This window comes from Oryzias latipes, chromosome 4, assembly GCF_053564925.1.
Source record: "Oryzias latipes strain Hd-rR chromosome 4, Olatipes_Hd-rR_3.1".
NCBI lineage: Eukaryota > Metazoa > Chordata > Actinopteri > Beloniformes > Adrianichthyidae > Oryzias > Oryzias latipes.
This window is the reverse complement of record NC_136240.1, coordinates 35,277,501-35,298,043: the sequence shown is the minus strand read 5'-3', so window position 1 is coordinate 35,298,043 and position 20,543 is coordinate 35,277,501. Positions and strand designations below refer to the sequence as shown.

Sequence of the window (20,543 nt, the reverse complement as noted above, 5' to 3'; positions counted from 1 at the left end):
CTCATGTGAGACAAACACGGACGGTCAGAAGCTGCAGCAAAGAGGGAAAAGAATGAATACAGCTGGGAATCTGTTAATGAGCAACAGAAAAAGAAGACAGTTGCTCAGGAAGATGAATAATGTTATCAATTCTGCATTTTGCAGCCTTCAATTTGGAGTCAAAAATGACAAAAAAAATCCAGTTTTCAGTAAAATGATGTTTTACTTTCAGAAGTCATTATATCCACATATGATGATAATAGGGCCTGTATGTCAGCATTGAAACATACATTGTTCCATATAGAGCCGGAATTCTGACCTTTTATTTATTTATTTTATTTTTTTCTGAAATGTATTTAATTTAAACCAGGAAAATAAATCAGCAGACATAAACATTAAGCTTTTACCCTTCATGGGTTTTATCAACAGATTAAAAAATGATATTAAATATTGATTTTATTATTATTTAAGTTTATTATTTTTTAATGATTATTTTGCTGGTAAATTTAAAACTGAAAAAGTTTTTTTCTGACTGAGCATGCGCCCGTGACGTAAGAGGCCACGCTGGCTCCTCCCAAACCAGAGCCTGTTGTAAAGATGGCGTCTATCATGGAGGGGCCGCTCAGCAAGTGGACTAATGTCATGAAAGGTTGGCAGTATCGCTGGTTTGTCCTGGACTACAATGCCGGCTTGCTGTCGTATTACACGGTACGTCCAGTTCCTCGTGTCGGGGGGGCTGAGGCCGCTTGTTGAACAGCGGTGGGGCCTGCTGTGTTTCTGGAGTTGGGGAGTGTGGGCTAAATCAGCTGGCTCAGCTGGGCGGGTCTTACTGCTGACGGATCGGCTCATTGACCAATAGCAGCGCTCCTCCTAAACCAACGGACGAATCAGCTCGCAGTATTCTCTCATTTCCGCTAACACGGGCAGCTAGCAAAAAAAAACTAAGCTGAAATTGGTAAATTATCTGAGATTTACGTGAATTGTTTGTAGATATGATTATATAATATATCCATATATATGTTAGGTGAATTCGGTTCGTTTTATGTAAATATAGGTTCAGTATTTGCCTCTTTTGGCCTTAAAACAAGAAGACTGCGGCGGGAATGGGCAGTAGATTCTGTGCTAAATTTTAGTTTAAAAAATATCTAAATAAAGTTGTAATAGTTTTCTAATCATTAAAAACAAAATTTAAACCGATCTTGTTAGTATTTATTATTCTAGAGGCACTTTAAACGTCGTAGTTTCGATTTTAAACAACTTGTCTGTCCTTAATGTTCTCCAAATAGTTTCTTTGTCCTGTTTTTTATACGAAAGTGAAATGAAATTATATGATCTGTTTTAAAACTTTTCACTAACATTTTGCAATAATAAACACATTTTGTCATATGAATCAGTATGTGTCCTGTAGGAACAAAATCCCATAAATCTATTAATGATCATAGTAATTACTACCTTATTTTCGTTTTTAATTAATTTAATTTTTATGAAATAGTTATGTATATCTGTGTCGTTTTATTGTCCACAAATATGAAATCAACCAATGAAATCCAAATTGTCAATGACTCGGCCAAACATCAAATGTCCTTTTGCTTTACTGAAATTTGATCAGAATAAACACGTTTCTGCGTTTCATAATAAAGCAGTAAAATTAAACAGAATTTAGAGTTTCAAAACTAATTTCTAAGTCATGTTTATTGTTTGTAAATGTTTTTCAGCTGAAGACGTCGTTTTGTTTATTTTTGTTCTTTAAATTCAGAAAGTTATCAATGAAAACACAGCATACGTCTTGTTGTAGGAGATAAGGAGCTTTGGAATAATTGAGTTATTATTTTATTTTTTGATGCCTGTGCTGCCAGTTCATCCTTCATTTTCATTCTGTTCTGCTTTGCAGTCAAAGGACAAGATGATGCGAGGCTCCCGGAGAGGCTGTGTTCGGCTCAAGGCAAGAATCTCCACCAGTCTTCACATTGTTTTTGTGAATTCATATTTGCTGCTCTGCTGTACCGACTGCAAAGTCGACACGCTTTGGTTGTTGAAGGTGTTTGAAGGGAATTCCCCGCAGTGAAAAAGTCACGACCGTGTTTGAGTTTGACGTGTTTCTGTTTGAAAGGAGCAGTCGTGTGCTTTTGTGTCTGTTTGGCCCTCAGCAACTCGTACCATTTAAAAAAACAAACCTGTCTGGTGGGGTTGTGTGGCGTTCCTTCTCACTTGATACGGTAACTTTGTGGGAGTACGATTTAGTCCAACCCTAGTAGTAGTAGTAGTAGTAGTCTTTTTTATTTTGGACTAGTGAAACAAATGTAAAATAACAGAATAAGACAAGAACGAGACAAAACTTACAAAAACAAGAAAAAGACGAGTAAATTATACAAAACAAAACAAAATGTTACCTAAATGAATAATGTCTAGATGTGTATTATTCATTTGGCATTTACATCTTTTACACATTTAAAACATAAAAGGCCCTTTAAAAGAGTAACCCCCCCCTTTTTTTGTTTTTTCCTGAAATCTTTTATTTAGTTTTTGTCAGCTTCAGACAGTAAAACCTGCATTTTGTGTCTTTTAGACTGTTTACTTCAGGTGATCACACAAAAGGGTTTTAAGATGTTTAGAGCACACAACACTCCTCCCTCTCTGTGGTCCATTTGACCCGGGTGTGTAGAAGCTGGCTTGTGATTGGACGTCTTGCTGATTGCCTCACATAAAAAGGCAAAAACATTAGAGACGCAACAGGAAGAGGAACTGACAACAAAATGTTCTTACCGCGTTCATCTTGTTCATTTTTGTGGTTTTCAACCAATCCCGCCTTTGCTCGATGGATTTTTAATCTTTATCTTTTCCGTCCTTACTGTCAGGTGTGACACTATTGTGAATTTTCACTAAATCCCGGTAGTTTTCATTTGGACAGATTTAGACGTTCTGGACTCTTCTGGGCTTTGGGGCTTTTATCTGACCCCTTTACTTAGTTTGAATATTGTCCACTAGATGGCAGCACATTTTCCCACAAAAATCAACAGAAACTTTTTGGCCCCATGTTTGGGTTTTTATTGTATTTTTGTATTAAACATCAGTACAGATACTGTGTCTCACATGACCTGACCCCCACAGACAATGGCTTTGAACAGCTTTTCCTCCACTAAACCACCATCCAGAGTTATGCTTATTAACTTTACTGCTTTCTGGGCCAGACCTCCTCATGGTGGCAGCTTTAAGGCTTTCATCTTATTTGACCTTTTGGCTCATTGTCAGACTTGATGTGGAAAAAAGAAAAGTGGCCACCGAGCGGCGGATCCCTGCATTCCTATCGCAGCTCTTCCAGCGGCATGTCGGGTATCCAGGAATGTTTGGAGGGCAGTTTTATTCATCAAATAAGTTTGGTTTCACAGGAGTTTAGGAGAAGTTGTGGTAAAGGTCGGGTTTTTTCAGATCCCCTCAGAGGGAGGAAGTGTTTACCGCAGATACCTTAGAAAGAGGAGCTGTGACTAACGGTTTCTGTTGAAGCTGGGAGGAAGGTTTCGCATGAGATCACAGGGATTTCCAATAGACCAGCATGGATTCAGTGTACATATTAATAATGACTCTGTTTGTCTGATATGCACTGGTTGTGCAGTTTTTGTGGGGGTGTGCGTTCCCGCCCAACCGAAGGTTTTTCCTGTTTCCAGACTGTAACTGAGTCGTTCTCTGAATTCGGTGCACATTGGGTTCTCTGCTGATGAAAAATGTTACCCAAAAAAATGGTGTTTCTTAGATTAAGGACTATCTAAACCTCTGAGAAAATATGTTTTCCCACCTTAAACATGGCACCCACAAAATTATTAGAAAAATGTGTCTGTAAGAGTAACAGTGTGTTTTTGTTACGGGGTTGAATATTTTAGCTAAAAGTTGTCACATGATGTCTACATTAGCTAGGACAGTGTTTTTCAACCAGAGTGCCGTGGGAAATTACCCTCATTCACTGATCTAAAAACATTTCCATCTCCAGGATATCAGCTCTGTGTTCATCCAAACAGGCCCTGATAAAACACTGAGTAGTTAGGAATATGAAAGATCATAAAATACTTTTTTCTTTGTGTTTATTTGATTCTATTAAAGACATTTTAATAAGAATGACATTACCGCGATTTAGCTGTAGCTAAAGCTGTTTTCTGAAAAGTCCCGCCCCTTTAACTGTCTCCACCAATCATTCTTGGAGTCTTAATCACACGTCATCAGTCTGACCAATCAGAAGTGGTTAAAGTCTTCACTTGTTCTGGTTCTGCTCATAAAGTCTCTCAGTTCTAACATAAATACCAGCTAAAGCTCGTCTTTAGCGGTGTAGCTTTCCACAGAATCCGGTGTCAGACCGTGGAACAAGAGAACAAAACCATGAAGCTCAGAGACGCTAGTCTGTCTGCCATCACTACATCTCCCATGATGCATTGGGTTAAAGTGACAGCGTCTCAGCGCACAATGAGTCGTCCTTGTTAAACGTCTTGAAACCACAACAAACACACATCAACCAGTTTTTAAATCTTCTAACTTAACTTTTATTACATCTTTTAGTAAAAAACAGCTGCAGCTTCCAGCTTTTTCTGCCACAATTATCACTAAAATGCATGTGAGATCATGGATGGACTGTAGATCAATACAGACTATGAGTTTCTCCTTTTTTAAATTTCTGGATTTTTGTCAAGGTTAAAGTGTGGCGTGGCTCAGAAAAGCTTTAAAAACACTGATCTAGGATATGGAGCAACATAGGGCATGAGGAAAACAAGAAATGAATCTATTTTTCAAAACAATTGTTTGTTTTTTCCAAACAATAAATAGTAAATATCATTTATGAATGTAACAGAGTGCAACAATGTCAATCTGACAATAGAAACTATGAATTGGGTAAGAAAAGTAGGCTAATACTTATGTCTTCAGAGTAAGAACGGGAAAATATTCAGTGATGTCACTTCCTGGTTGCTGAAGAAGTCGGACGGAACTATTTATTTTTAGGGGGGGGGTTGAAAGGCTGTTACAAAACTGAGGGACATGATTAAAGGCTGACATTTTATAAAGATTCATGTATTTTTCCTCATATTTCTTTTATTTAAGTGAAACTAAATAAGCAAATGATCATGTTAGCAGAAAAAAAATGTGGTTATTGACTAATTTGATGAGTTTTGCATTGAGTGAATAAGTAACTTTAATTGGTGGGGCCATGCTCCTCTGGCTGACCTCTACACCTTAACAACCATGACATTTTTCAAAACATCCTTTTCAAACTACTATTGTGGTATAATGCAGAGACGCATGCATCTTTCCATTTCTTGTTTTAAAATGAAGGTTATGGCTCAATTCATATGAAAATCTTTGAGGTGAACCTGTGGGACACAGAGTTCACTGATTTCACTGAGAATCACTCAACTCCAGCAGGGACCTGCAGGACAGATTTACGTCTGGAAAAAGGAAAATAAAAGCAGATTAGATCCGGTTTGAAGCTGCAGATGAACGGTGTTAATAAAGCTTAGGATGGATTGGAAAGATTATATTTATGCTTATTTTTCATATTCCCAAATCTTAATTTTAGTCCTCACTTGACGTCACATACAATGTTTAAATATGGAAAAACGTCTTCCTAACTTGATACATTTATTTGCAATTTGCTCAATTTTTTTAATTTTTTAATCTTTGCAGTTCTTTAACCTGACGGTAAACCACATAATTAAAGACCTTTTTAATAAAACATATATGGCTTAAAAAGCCTAGTTGTGGAGAAATATTACTACAGCCCGTTATTAAGTTAGGTCTAACCATTAATCCATTATTATTTACTCCTGGATCCAGTTCAGTGACTCGGATCGTCAACCACAAATGATCGTACATAAAATAAATCTTTACGCCCATGAAAGGGGTTAAAGAATTATGACAGCCCAACATCAAAACACATTTAATAAACAACTAATAACAATAGAAGTTGGTATCTTCTGTTTGTGCTGATAACATTTGGATGTTAAACTCACTGTTAAACCAAGGTACATGTTCGTTTTTAGAGCCCATGCTCTGCTTTGTCTGGTCTTACTTTAGTTTCTGTGGTGATGGATCTCCACAGAACTGTTTTCCTCCAGCCTTCCCCGCCTGTCTCCTCCCTTCTTCCCTGAAATCCCGCCTCTTTTTCCCTCCCTTCCTGTCCTCCGTGCTCCAAAAGGCTGAATGTGTGAGAGGAACGGGGGAAAAGACGGAAAGCTAGAAGGAGGGAGAAAAAGGGAGAGAAGGAAGGAGCTGCTGTAAACCTGAGGGGGATGCGGGCGGGGGGGTGGAGCGTGCCGTGACTGACCGCCTGTCTCCGTTTGCTCAGGGGGCTGTGATCGGCATTGATGACGAGGATGACAGCACCTTCACCATCACCGTGGACCAGAAGACTTTCCACTTCCAAGGTGGGTGTCCACTCTGTTTTCTGTGATTGGTGATGATGCTGGGGGTGGGGGGGGCTCCTTTTATTCACATCCCTTCCTCTCTCACCCCCCCATCTCTTAAAGAGCTGGATTGGTTTGCTCTAATGCCAGGAAACGGATGCAGGCTGAAAGCGTCTGCTCGCTGTTCGCCGTCCGTTGCCGCTTCAGGCGTTTCTGACAACCTTCCAGATCAGTTTTTCACCTTCAAGCCAAACGGATTTCTCTGGAACGCGGATTTGAGACTCCTGCTTTTCTGTCTTCCTTCCTGACTCTGACACGAGAGGAGAATTGTTGCGCAAGTGTCTGCATCTGAGCCTCTGGGAATACGAGAGAATAGTGCTGAGCCAGGAGCTGAGCTCAGGTCTCTGCTGCTGCTGCTGCTGCTGCTGCTGCTGCTGCTGCTGCTGGTTTGATCCCCATCAGCCGGTTGCAGGGACGCGATTGGCCTCTCCCCCATCAATCCTGGCTTTCCTTTTTGGCAGTGAGCTGCCAGCAGTCACCAGCAGCCTCTGCTTTTCTTGACCTTTTTGCTCTGCCGCCCTGCCAGGTCTCTAGCTAACCTCGTCTAGTTTTCTCCTTCCATCTCTGTCGCTCATTTCTCATCTGTTTCCATCTCCAAATCCCGCACACCCCACGACCACCTTTCACCTCCTCCTCCGTCTTGAGGGTCATTAAGCCAAAGTCCATGGGCCCCCCGGCCCGCTCACCTCCTCCATGCCCTCTCCCATGTCTGTGTTCCGAAGCTGTATGCTGTGGTTCTACAAACGCAAGGGTAAGGAGGACACGCTGCATGTGTCACGGTCAGCGTGCATGCCGCCAAAAGGACCGCGAGCGGGTGTTTGTTTGTCAGGGTGGAGCGTCTCACCGGTGCTCCGGTTTGTAATCGAGCCTCCAGGACGGGTCGGAGCCGGACAGAGGGAGGACGGCTGTGCAGGGCGGGGGCGTTGGTGCTCCGGTCCTTGTGCTTGTGTTTGCCGAAAAACGAGTGATGTCTCTCTTTGGCTTGATTACAGAGGAACTTCCTGTTCCAAACAGAAGATGGTGGTTGAGTTAACTAATGTGCTGAAACCAGACCCCAGGCTAAAAACCATGTTTTAGTTTGGCTGCTGTGACCAATGAGAGTTTGAAAGACTTGAAGACGGACAAAAAAAGAGAAAAATAAGGACATCGGAAACTTCTTTTGTTACTTAAAACATTTCTATTCTAAAGGGAAACAATGTCCTTAAATTATGAACAATTTGTCGTTTTTATGTTGAAGCCCATCCAAGCCATTAGAAATATTAGAATTTTAAAGATCAGAATCTTGCCAGTCAGCAACGATCTCGTCTAAAAGCTTTTCAAAGCGATCACGGTAAAATCTCAGAGAAGGTGATTTATTTATGGGGAAAATGTCTGCACTCAGTGGAACTTCTCATGCATCACCTCTGAAGCAAAGCAGCAGAATTACAACCCACAACCCCGTCGGGCTCAGGACATGCATGTTTTGCAGGAGCTGGATCCAGCTTCTGATAAAGCATGTTGGTTCAGTCCTCCTGCTTTTCTCCCATCGGGCTCAGCAGATGGGGAGCTGGGGGATGACAACTGAGGAAAACTACACATCAGTCAGTGTAGAAAGCCTTTTTTTGCTTTTGTTCTGAAAATCTGACCCCGTTCTGAAGGCAGGGACGGCCGCTGCTCCATCCATGTCTGAATGGCTGTTGTCCCTCTGCTTGGAGAAGCATCCATTATTCATCGGCCTCTCTTCCCGCGGCGGAGCATCCGAGCTCTTTGGCTCTTTGCTCTCATTCCTGCAGAAACTTTTCTGATCTCCTGCTTCTTCTGCCCGTCTGCTCAGTCAGACTTCCTGCTGGTCTGAAGGATGGAAAGATGTTGATTGAAGAGTTTTTTTAGTGTTGAGTTGAAGTAACATAGCATCATGGAATGTAGAAGTCTGTGATTATAAACATGAGAGAGATTACACGGTTCACTCTGTCGAATCAGCCTTTACTAGAAAATGCTCATGAATGTCCGATCATCTTTGGATCTGTTGCAAAAGTGTTCTGATGAGGCAATTTTTAGGGAAAATCCAAAAACCTGCATCCTTTTCTGGGATACAGCAGTTCCTGAAGACCGTGCCACACAGCCACTACCTTTATGTCACGGATGTAAACTGGTCATACGTGAATCTACCTGGAAAAAGTGAGAAAAGTTAGGGTTACGTGAAATTCTCTCCGATGTATACAGAATGAACCACGTTAAAACAACGGAAGTAGTACGAATAAACCCGCAAAGAACACGTAAACCAATGAATCATGAACCGTGCGTGATGATTCCAGTGTTTATATGCAATTTATGAGTGATTCGTGCGTCAAATTTGTAATCTTAACGAGATAGTGGCGACGTATACGCGATATAAAAGTTATGCATCGGTGGTTCATGCGTGAAAAGTCCGTTAGGTGGAACGGTCCTGGAAAGACACAAATATCCATATGCATCTGGGAAAAATCACTCACAGTGGTGTAAGAGTTACGAAATAGTGTTTATAAACTACGTACAATAAGGATAAACTGCGTTATTCTCAAACGACCCAAAATTCTGAGAAGCTCAAAACCAAATTCGCGTAAAGACCTGTCAGCCGAAACCCTCGACGGACATCTGTGCACATCGACGAACAACAAACTCAAGAAACACTTATGGATTACATATGAGATATGACGCATGTGTCAAGAAAGACCAAACTTCCATACGTGACAAATGCACAACATGTACATAGTGGCTGTGAGACATGACCTTTACCACAGAGTTGTGGGCGGGACAGTTGCCTCAGAGCAACCTCACCCCCGGTCACTGCTGCTGAGAGCTCTCTGTTTACAAAGTGTCCCCCTAGCATTACTGGTACACCCAAAAATGGCCGGCGAGATTGGAGATATTCAGAGTTTTGAGGCAAACGTACATGGATCTGTTTGTCTGTTAGCGGATGCATCAGAATGGAGCAGAGCGGGGAGCTGGTGGCCCCGCCCAGCCTATTTTCTGCATCACAAATACAATCTTTTTCATACAGCATCTGATTTAAATAAAGAAATACTCAAAAGAATGCTAATTTTAGCCAAATTTGCTCAATAAATGGCCTCCATCATTAGAAAAAGGCCACTTAAAAGATGTCAAAAGCACATAAAACAACATTTCACTCAGAGTGGATGTTTTGATGTGATTGCCTATATTTTAGTGTACAGCATAGGGCTTCATGGTTTTAGTAATAACAGTTTTACTTTTGTTCATTTAAATGCTTTCCTGTTATGAACATGGCTTTTCATGACCAAACTTTTTTTTTTTTTTTTTAAAAGGTAGAAATTAAAACAAGTTGTAAATTTGTGAATCTGACATATACTAGACCATTTATGTGAAAGTCTGAGCTCTGCAGATGAGTGTGAAGGCGTCTTTAAAATCATAACCTGGTGAAGAGATGTGGTCATTGGTGGAGTATCCAGAAAAGCAGCTGGAAGTCAGGAAAAGAACCAAAATGGGAGAAAAAATGGCAAACCTCTTGTGATCCATGTCTCAGCAGAACTACAGGGGAGGACTGTAGGACTCTCCTGCAGCTCCTGTTTGTGTTTTTGCCCCTCGGTCACAGGATTGGGACACTGATCTGATGGGGAACTGGAATGAGGTCATGCAACATGACGGCATCAATAAAAGCAGCTGTAACTCTGCTGAAGCCCTTCTTTCCTGCGTGTTTTTTGGCATTTCCTCGGCATTTCAGCTTCAGAAAACTATCCCAGGAATCTCCTCTGATCCTCTGAAGGTGTCCCACTTAAAGAATTGTGAAAAGATTTGTGTTTTTATTTATTTCTCAGTCATTTTTTGCAGCAAAAACCTGTTGTGGTTTTCCCACAGAGATGAAGTTGCGCTGAAATCCTGGTTTTCAGTGCATAATGAGGTTGAAACACGTTTGGGTTGACCGCATCGAGTGTCCGCTTTTGTTTTTGGAGCTTGTTCCTGGATTTGCATCAGTTTTCTGGGGACGTCAGCCAGGGTGAGGAGAGGATCAGGTAGAGGCCTTAACAAAGCCACTGAAGCGGGTCCGTTTAATGCTGAGGAAACGGCAGCAACCCAACAGGCCAGCCGTCTAAAAAGCATTCCCAGTGGTCTTTTAATTAGCATTATTCCGTTTATAGGCAAAATCAAAGAAACGTATCGCTTTCTAGGACATAGTTTCTGCAGAGCGGCAGGAGTTCATCAGAAATTTGCCTCCAGTTGTGGGCGGGACTGTTGGCGTGGAGTAATTCTTCCCCCAGTTCGCAACATCTCTTTGTTTGCTCTCTCTCCTGCTAGCTTACAGCCCCCCACACCCCCAACAAACATGCGATCAATATTGAGCCGTCCAGCCGTCCAGTTTTGATCCAGACGTCAGCTCAGACGAGGAAAACAAAGACCACAACAGGCATCAGAATGGAGCACAGCAGGCAGCTTGTGGCTTACCATTTCACTGGCTATTGGCCTTGTGGGAGAGTGTCTGCCCTTAAACTGGAAGGTTGTGAGTTCAAATCCAGGGCAGCTCATACAAAAGACTGTAAGGATGGGACCCAGTATTAAGAGGTTGGATTTGGCCGCTGATTCTCAATGATTTGAAATAAAGAATTTAATCAGAATTTTCTTTATATTGGTCATCCCTCATCAGAAAAAGGCTACAAGAACACATTGGCTGCCGTGGTGCAGTGGTAGGGTTCATGATCGTAAGATTGCAGGTTCGATTCCCGTCTCGCACGCCCATGAGTCAAAGTGTCCTTGGGTAAGACACTGAACCCCACCTTGCCTCTGGTGGAAGGTTGGCGCCAGCGTTCGGCAGCGGAGCCACCACCAGTGTGTGACTGTGTGTGAATGTGTGTGTGACTGTAAAGCGCTTTGGGCCTTGAAGTTAGAAAAGCGCTATATAAGTATCCGCCATTTACCATTAAAAGCACAAGAAACATCATTTTCATTGGAGTGAGTCTTAAAAACCTGAATTCCAGTTGAAATCTGTCATTTCCGTCGGCTAAAAGGAGATTACTTCAATCCCATAATTGTTTTTGTGACACTTGTCCAAGCGTCAGCATAAAATAGTTCTTGGAAAGTTGATGGAGCAACTTTTGATGTGGATTTCAGCTGAAGCCAGCAGTTTACCAGAAAACTGGCTCCCATCTCATGGAGTGGCTGAGCTTTATTCAGCAAACCGTATGAGAAAATGGATTTGATTTGAGTGTTTTTGCTGGTGAAGCCGTTTCAGATGCACTCGGCTCTGTCTCTACTTACACTTATGGGTCTTTTCTTTGCTTTCCCACGCTTTTGTTTTGTCTTCTGAATGGATGGTTCCAGCTGGAGTCATGTGACAGATGTGCTTGTGTGGAAAGGATCCGCCCCACATGCATCCCATGTTGCCTCATCCTGCAGATCTGTGTCCATTTGTCTCGTTTTCAGCCGCCTGTGGCTGAGTTTTCATTTCTCGTTCCTGCATGTTGGCGTTTTTTTTTGCCGTTGGTTGGACTCCTCCGGGATTTTCTCTTTGCCGTCGTTTGGCGGACTGACCTCTCACACTAACTGAGTTTGGCTTTCGTGCAGAAAGCTGTTGTTCTGACATTCCTGCAGCTCTGCAGACGCATTTCACAGCTCCACCTAACTCCCTGAGCTGCTGCTTCACCGTCTAAAGACAGTAAATGAGTCACTCTCAGCATTTATTTGACCTTTTAAAATGGTGGAATTATTGGTCCCGCCCACCTGAGGCTTTTCTTCAACGACCACACTGTCGTCTTCTGCGCTGCAATGAAAACAAAGATGAAGCAGTTTTACCTGAAACCCCCCGTTATGAAGGAGGAAATGAGATCCCTGTTTGTGAGGATCAAACACGCGGATTCGTGTGCCGCTTCACCTGCCGGAGACGCTCGCTGTTTGTTCTCCGTCTTTGCTCTGTGGGCGGGGGACAAACGCCCAGCCAGCGGCGTCTTCGGCGTCCTGAGAGCGCCGCAGAAATCCTGACGGAAATCCCTCTCTGATAAGAGGATGTTCTTCGGGACGTTTGCCGTCCTATTTGAGTCCAGATTTCTCCATTTAGTGCCTCAAATCCAGAATCTGTTCACATTCTGAAACATTCTCAGCTTTTAGGAATTTCTTTATACTGTTGAAAAATCTGTGATTTGCCCCGAAATTCTTCACTTTCCAAACCAAACGACAGAAAAAGCTTCTAAAATAGTTTGATTTCAAAGTAAAACCTACATTTAATAACTACAGATATGATGCTTTTGGGCAGCTATAATCAGCTTTCAGAGTCTAAACCATCAGCCTGTTTCCATTTTTGGCTTCAGTGGAAATCTTTTAAATTTAGCTCTCATGTATTATTTATTTGGAGCTGAAAGTGTCCATGTCCGTCTCACCAGCACTCATGTCTTTGTCTGGACGTGTGTCACGTCTGCCAAACGCCGCTCACCCACCGTTTCTCTGTGTGCTTCACCCTCCAGCCCGAGATGCAGACGAGCGGGAGAAGTGGATCCACGCCTTAGAGGGAACCATCCTCCGCCACACCCTCCAGCTGCAGGTATGGCGCCGGACGGCGTCCGCTTTAGCGTCAGCGTGCGTGTTTGTAGCAGCAAGCATGAGCCGCTGTCATTCTGGCTGATGGATGAAGCGTTAAGGCGAGCTTAAAACATTTAATTTGTCAGTGGGACTGTGGAGCATTTCTGAGGTGAGGATGTTTTTTGTTGTTTCACAGCAACATTCACTTTCTTTTTCTGATTTGTGTTTGTTTTGCCCTCATTACCTTTTGCTCTTCCTTGCTTTTCTTCTCCTCCCCTTCTCTCTGGGTGTCAAATCTTCCTCGTGTGCTACGTGTGGCTCACTGCGCACACATGCATGCATGTCTATGAGCTGCTGCCGTGGCGTCATGTGACTCCGCACCAGCCAACCCCGGGCCTTTTTGTTCGCTCAACCGTGCGTCTGCTCCTGCCGCCTCGGCCAATCGGGCGGCCCGATGCGTGTTTTCTCTTCTGCCTGTGTGAGAGGAAGTGTGCCCTTCCTGGCAGGGGAGGGTCCTGGATTAACGCGTCTGCTGACTCCCGCTGGAGGAAATCTGAGGGCTGCCGTGGTTTTGCTTTTTCTTCGGCGGATGATTTCAGCTCCCTTTCTGTGTGGAGGAGCAGGAGAGAACGTCATTAGAGCTGCTGCTTTGCTGCTGGGCGGACAGACAATAACGGAAGCGAAGACGGGGAGGGAGCTTGTGTCACGCTAAATGACCGGGGAGATGCGGGGGCTTTGAAGCAGCATGTTCAATGGAGCCAGGCACTTCTCTGTAAGTAACACGCAGACGCTGCAGCGGCGGCAGGAAAAAGCAGAAGTTTGACGCTGCAGGCAGGCAGGCAGCTGTGGCAGGGGCATTTAAAATAGGTCACGCCGTGTGGAAAAACAAATGAAAAGGGGAGGGAGGCGGCCGGCTGTGGAGCCACTAATCATGGGGTGGATGCGAGCGTCTGTGCTCGGCGAGGGAGTGATGCCCGTTATGTGACGTGGCTGAACCAACACCTGCAGCTGACTTTCCGTTTCCAAACTGGTCCTCGGTCTGTAAAAGCCGTGCTTCCCCTGCGGCTGTGCGTGTTGACTAAACAGGAGAGGCTGTTTAACGTGTGACAACGAAGCTGCAGGCTTATGTTCATGCTGTTCATCTTTGTTTGGGGTGATAATACCCAAGTTATCTTTATTTTTGTATCCATACGTGTGCGATAAAAGAATTTTCTTCAGTCCCATAAACAGAGTAATCTCATTATTTAAAATGTTCAAACCTATTTAGTTAGGGAAAGCAGCACTTTAACTGTTTGCTAACCTGGCTGTGGTGGTTAAGTCAATGATTCAGCCAGATTTCTGCTCTTTCTGACCCCTGGTTTTCTATTTTTGTGGGAATGCTAAACCAAACAGAGCACACCTTTGGTCCTTTGCCCTTTTGTTTTTAACCAGAAGTCCCACCGCCGCTCAGTAAAAGCAGACTTTGCTCTCTTTGAGGTTAACGCGTTTAAACTTTAGCAGATCTCCGAGCTGGGGGGCTGCTGGAGCTTTCCTGTTGGGTTCATGGCTTTCCTTCGTGTCCCGGTGAGACGCGCCTCAGGAGGACAGAGGGACCGGAGAGCAGGGTGGAGATCCGAGGCGGCAGCATCCTTCACGGTTGAAGAGCTCGGTTCTGTTCACAGTCTTGGTCTCTCGGTTGTTTAGAAGTTGTGTTTTCATGGCTGAGTAAGTTCTGTGTGACGTTAGTCATCTGCTGACGTCGTTTGCTCCGTTCCTTTGACAGGCGGAGGGACCAAACGTCTGTTGGCTCTTCATTTCCAGAACTTTTCCTCCTCCTGCTTTGTGTTGTTGGGTTGTTCTGGAGGATTTTGGCCCGATCTGTCTCACCTGTTTGGACAGTGGTTGTAGTAATCCACCTTTAATGGGTGTATTAGCATCAAATTAACACAGAAATGTCATCTTTGGGTTTGGAGCCCTGGTCTTCTGGTTCTGGTTTTGCTGAAGCCTTGCTCACATCAGCCTCTGCTGGCTAAACAATAGCCCCCCCCCCCCCCCCCCCCCCCCCCCCCATATCTCATGATTACCGAGCGTTGCTGGAAGATTCTCCAGCACTGTTGATGTTTCCGACACCATTCTGTGTCCTGCGCGGTCAGGAGGCCTTTATTTTCTGAATGAGCGGCGGCCGCGGCTTGACTTTGAATATGCAAACAGCAGCAGGGCTTTAAGGTTGGAGCTTTGTCGTCCGCAGGAGGCAGAAGCAGGATTTGTTCCCAGTGTTCAAGACTTTGACAAGAAGTTATCTGAAGCTGACGCCTACCTTCAGATCCTGATTGACCAGTTAAAGGTAGGATTTGACCACAAAAATATACATTGTTTTAATATGCAACACCATTTTAGCCTCTTTTTTACCGCTCATTAAAGGTCAAAGCTGCGTATTTTGGAAGTGTTTTTAAAGTCTTTTAAGAAAGATTAGTTTCACAACCTTTTTCTGATTCACTGGCTGACCCTCCAACTTCTCCTTAAAGATCATTTTATCTCCGTCTTCTGTTTTTCTCTCTTCATCTGTTCTCAAACAGCTGTTTGATGAGAAGATCAAGGACTCCACAGACGAGGAATCGCTGGCAGTGAGTAGCAGCAGGCCCGGTGTCTGGACGCTCTGCTTTCTGAACTTATCCTCTGAACCTCCGATGTCTTCTGTTCGCTGGAAAACTCTCAGACGGTGTCGTCTGTCAAAAATGACAAAGACAGGACGCTTTATTCAGACTGTTGCCTAGTTCGTAAGTCACCGAGTAGATGAAGCTTTGGCACTCACCTAAAACTCAAAAGCAATCAGGATTTGTATTTTCAAATACATATTCTTCCCCAAGCAGAGAGTTATGGAAATATAGTGTCTGAATTCCTTCCCTACTCACTATGTAGTGCACTCTTCAGTGCGTTTGTCCGAATCTACAATTCCCAAATCCAGAGCCCTAGAAATTTCCCAGAAGTCTGTGAGAAACCAGTGTGCATCGATGCTCACCAGATCGGTGAATATAGACCACAATGCATTGTTTCGGAACAATGTTTGCCCAAAAAATGTATTTAAGTGTATTTTTTAAATGAATCATCAATGTTTTTATCTTCAGAAGACAGTGGACTCATAAAGAAACGTCTCAAAACGCTCGTATCAATTAGACTTTGACTTGGTGAAATCGACAACGTCAGATCCGCCGTAAAAAAAAAAAGTAGCGTGCTTGGAATTTCTTTCAAAATTCAGGACACTGCCTGGTTGTTTAGAAGTTAGGGGTTAGGGTGGACAACGGACATAGCCAGTGTCTTTAAATACGGAGGACCCTACCCCTTGATGACATCATCAATAGTCGCCACTCCCAAACGTTAGCATGTAGCTCCCAGGGCTCGAAAAATACGTAACATCGGTTTATAACTTTAAAAAGAGGTGCAAAAACAAAAACTCATTACTTACATTTAATTGTGCTTCAGAGCTTGTGAAGAGCGCGACACAGATCAACGCCCCGGCGACCCTAAGTCGCTATTGCTAACCCTTAAAGAAAAAACGATTTCGGACACCACTACAGCTCCAAATGCCCCTCCAATCAAAAGGGTAGGGGAAGAATTCAGCCCATCTCCTTACTATTGGGGTTAAAATTATTGTCCACTTTTCTTCATAACGGCATCAATTATAATATTTTTAAACGTCTTAATAAAAAAACCTCAGAAAATGATTATTTATCCACAGTTTTTTATATAAAGATTTTATACACGTTGATTCTTTATCATGACGTATTTTCTGTCTCATTTATGTCCCATTTATGTGATCTTTATCATTATCCCCTCGTTTATGTTCATTTATTGAGCTACAGCTGGAATAAACAAAAAATTATTTGTGATTTTTATACTAACATCTAATTTTAATGTCACTTTAAATGAAAAAGCACTCGTAATAAATGAAAAGGATGTAAAAATAAAAACATTATTGGTTCCAAGTGTGTAAACCCCCCCCCCCACTAATCACTAATCAGAGGTTCGTTAATACTGACCCTGTCAGCCTCTTTATCCTCTGAAGCTGATTAAAGCCATTAAATCGATCTCTGCAAGCAGGAAAGTGATTTCTAACACCGAAATGCTCCTTTAAAACAAGCCAACAGGACTTTATTACAGTTTTATCAGGGATTTCTTCTGTGAAGGAAATGCTGTCAATCATAGCATCAATGGATCAAAGCATCTTTTTGCTCTAAATGTCACGAATCCTTTATTTTCAAACGTCTCTGCTGTGTGTCTGTATTTTTTGTGTGGATTGACAGCTGTACTCATTTCTACACTTCCTCTTCAACTGTCGTCATCTTTATTTCTCGCTTTAATTTCCAAACAAAGCTAAGAAGAAGAAGAAAAAACGGCTGCAGTTTTACTTTTAACTGCAGTCGTTTCTAGTTCTGCTTTATTGTCTTTCCTGCTTTTACAGCCCACTTTGTTTCATTTTGATTGGATTTGTTTAGTTCAGGCATTAATTGAAGTTAATGCAATAAAAGAAATCACAGATTTATCAAACTCATAACACAAATGATAAAATCATAGATAAAAAAACCCAAAAACAAATAAACCGACACACTTAAATCACATTTTGTTTAATTAAAAACAGTGATCATTAACTAAAGTCAAGTAGATTTTGATTTATTGCTTGAAAAGGAGCAGGAAGAAGTGAGTTTATATAATCCCACTTTACTGAGTTCATCATTTGATAGTTTGACAGTTTTTATAATCCGGTTCTGATCCAATAGATTCTTTTCAAGTAACAAAATGATTATCTTCAGAAAATATTCATTCCTGATTTCAGTAAACTGTAACCGTTATGTAATAATCATTGATTATCATTAGAACACATGATCACAATAAACCAGTAATTATTGATACACATTGCAGATCAAGTAAAGAAAATCAATAGTTATTGATCATAATTCAAACATTTCTGTCATCATTATTACACATTACAATGTAACACTCATTGATTGTCATTAAAAGAACTTTGATTATTTCACCACAATCAAGTTCACACATTTTTGGAAATAATTTGGAATTATCCAAACACTTATTGATGTGAAATCAGAGTTTCTTTATATCTTTTCTTGAATATTTGAACATTGAGCTCATCACTGAACCCGTCCAGAGTTTAGTTTCACACACCGACACACAGAAACTTTTCTTTGTGGTTCTTTTCAGTTTGATCTGGAAGTTTCTACATCCCCTCAGTTTTTAACCTTCGTTTTCTAAGAACTGTTTCTGGATACTGAATGGTAACGATTTCCCACTGACTGTATGGAAGTTTTTGGTGTAAAAATCCACAAGCTCATCCGGTTTTAAAGTCTAGATTGATAAAATAAATAGTTTGTGTGATCAAGATATCCGGCTTTATGTACAATTCTGATCAACAGAGAGGATGTAGTGAACTTTTAGAATTATTCCCTCAAATGTCTATACAGTTTGTCAAATATGGTAATATTAAGGAGCAGTACAATAAATATTTACTGTTGTATTCTAATAAATGTTTAGATTTATTTATGATTGAAATACTTTTTGAGACTTTAGTTTGTATGTGTCTGATGTGAGGCTTCCAACTTAATTTGTCATCGATTAAAAACCCCTAAGAATTTGATTTCTGTAACACTTTTAATTGAGACATTATTTATTTTAATTAAGGCAATTTAATTACCAAAAAACATCACTTTGGTTTTATCTAGTTTTTTTATTTGATTTGAAACGGTTTATTTCAAGCAATCAGGTGAGAATAATACACATAAAACAATACAATCATCAGCTATACTTTCATACAAAGACGTATCAAACTTAGGATAATTAGACATAAATTAAATATTGCTTGAAAGGAAGCGCACTTCCAAATCCCCCCCTCCCCCTGTTCTACCGTAACCATTTTATTACATGGTTTATCATTATCCGGTTCATAACGTCTATCAGACAGAATTAAGAATCCTGAAGTATCAATAAATCACATAACAAAGATGAATTACCTATGTAAAAAAATAGACATACCTGGTTTAATTTTATAATGTTATGTTTATCAATATATTCATCTAATTTGTGACTGAATATTGTTGAAATTGCTCAGTGATTTTTCTTTTTTTCTGTTTTTGACAGAAAATAGAAAATTTGAAAGAGACGACTTGTGTAAGTAAAAACAAAGCAAAGGTTTTGTTCCTGCTGCGTTGGGAAGCTGCTCCTTTAAGGATTCCTGTTGTTTTTGTGTGTTTTTCCAGAGTATGGTAGAGTCCATTAAACACTGCATTGTACTGCTGCAAATAGCCAAGGTAAGCGCAGACGTGTCGCATGTTTGATTCCGCTCCGTGTCTCGTCTGCTTGTAATCACTGTTCCTGTGATTCCACCTGGGTGGCTGATCGGGTTACCTGCAGCCTCTGGGGGGTGGGGGGGGTGTCCCGGCTTACAGTTGCTATCTGGGTCGGGAGAGAGAAGCTGTTGTTTCATCACATGTTCAGCTCTCTAGGAGGAAGTGGAGCAATCAGTTTCTGCTTCCATGGGAACCGTCCCATCCTTTAGCCGTGTGATGAAATAATGGCTGAATTGAATTATTCATGGAATATCATAAAACTGTTTGACTTTGAGCTGTGAGCACTAACGCCACATCGTGTTTTGAAAATGACACACAACAGTCTAACAATGTGTTCTTAAAATTTGAAGGACCGAAGTAACGAACAGCAACACGCAAACGGACTTATAGTAAGTTTTTAAAAACCCTTTCTGTTCATGAGAAGAACATTCCAACAATCGGCTCCCTTTCTCTTTTGGCTTCATCTTGTAGATCGGTCAGATCTGTAGCGCATGCCTCCTAACTTTTCAACCAGTCTTCACCCGGAGCTTTTCCCCCTCTGCTGTCCTCTCGATCTGGTCATCACTTCCTGCACTCCATCTCTAATTTCAGCTCTTCTAACTCTGGTTTGTCTTTTCCTGTGGTGAAGCGGCTCAGACGTCTAACCGTAACACGTTGTCTGCTCTCATGATGAAAGCGTGTCGCACTAATCAGAGGAAACTAGTCCACCATTGATCTATTTTGCTGTTGCTCCCTGCTTATTGAGCTGCAGCTGCAACAGCCGTCCAGAGATGCAGGCTCTGCAGGTAAATGCCGTCCTTTAAAGCAAAAACAAGAAAGAAGCTGCACAACAGCCAGAGTCAAGCAGACGCTTAACCTCCAGGCCAGTCGACAGTTCTTCAAGGCATTCACTGCCAGCTTTTGGGTTGGCTTCTCGTCCGTTAAGTCATTTGATTGAACAACCTTTTGGTGCAGATTGGACACGTTTCAGATTCAGTGTGTTTCTGCTAAACAGCATGCAGCTGGGCCTAAATGCTGCTTCTGTTGAAATGGTACAGATAAGAGACACAACAATAATCACATTTTCTTTTTTGTGTGTGTCAGCTTTAAAAATAAAAGATTTTTTTTAAACACCCACTCCGATCACTCCAATTTTAGTGTTTTTAACAAGCTGTTTTAGTATTTTCTGACGATAGAGGACATAAATGAAGAAATAAGGTTAAAACTGCATTGCTTAGTATTTCTTTATTCAAATGGTTGTGAATCAGAAGCAGAAGAAAAACTGTTTGAACAAGATTATATTTGTGAT

The 20,543-nt window shown here is 41.8% G+C and overlaps 1 protein-coding gene across 6 annotated transcripts in view; it reads left to right on the top strand.

Moving 5' to 3' along the window:
• Positions 1–530: 530 nt before the first annotated feature.
• Positions 531–20,543, top strand: part of osbpl9 (oxysterol binding protein-like 9) — a 34,653-nt gene continuing 14,640 nt past the window's right edge. Inside the window, exons 1-9 of one of the 6 annotated variants that reach the window (XM_004068373.5) lie at positions 531–687; positions 1,871–1,921; positions 6,302–6,380; positions 12,866–12,942; positions 15,148–15,243; positions 15,476–15,523; positions 19,047–19,076; positions 19,166–19,216; positions 19,606–19,644. In XM_004068373.5, coding sequence (XP_004068421.1) covers positions 577–687; positions 1,871–1,921; positions 6,302–6,380; positions 12,866–12,942; positions 15,148–15,243; positions 15,476–15,523; positions 19,047–19,076; positions 19,166–19,216; positions 19,606–19,644 — 582 coding nt within the window. In that variant the 5' untranslated portion in view covers positions 531–576. Of the gene's footprint in view, positions 688–1,870; positions 1,922–6,301; positions 6,381–6,482; positions 7,171–12,865; positions 12,943–13,380; positions 13,693–15,147; positions 15,244–15,475; positions 15,524–19,046; positions 19,077–19,165; positions 19,217–19,605; positions 19,645–20,543 lie in introns of those variants that run through there. The other 5 variants (XM_004068371.5, XM_011474562.4, XM_078946346.1 and 2 more) reach the window with 5 other exon arrangements.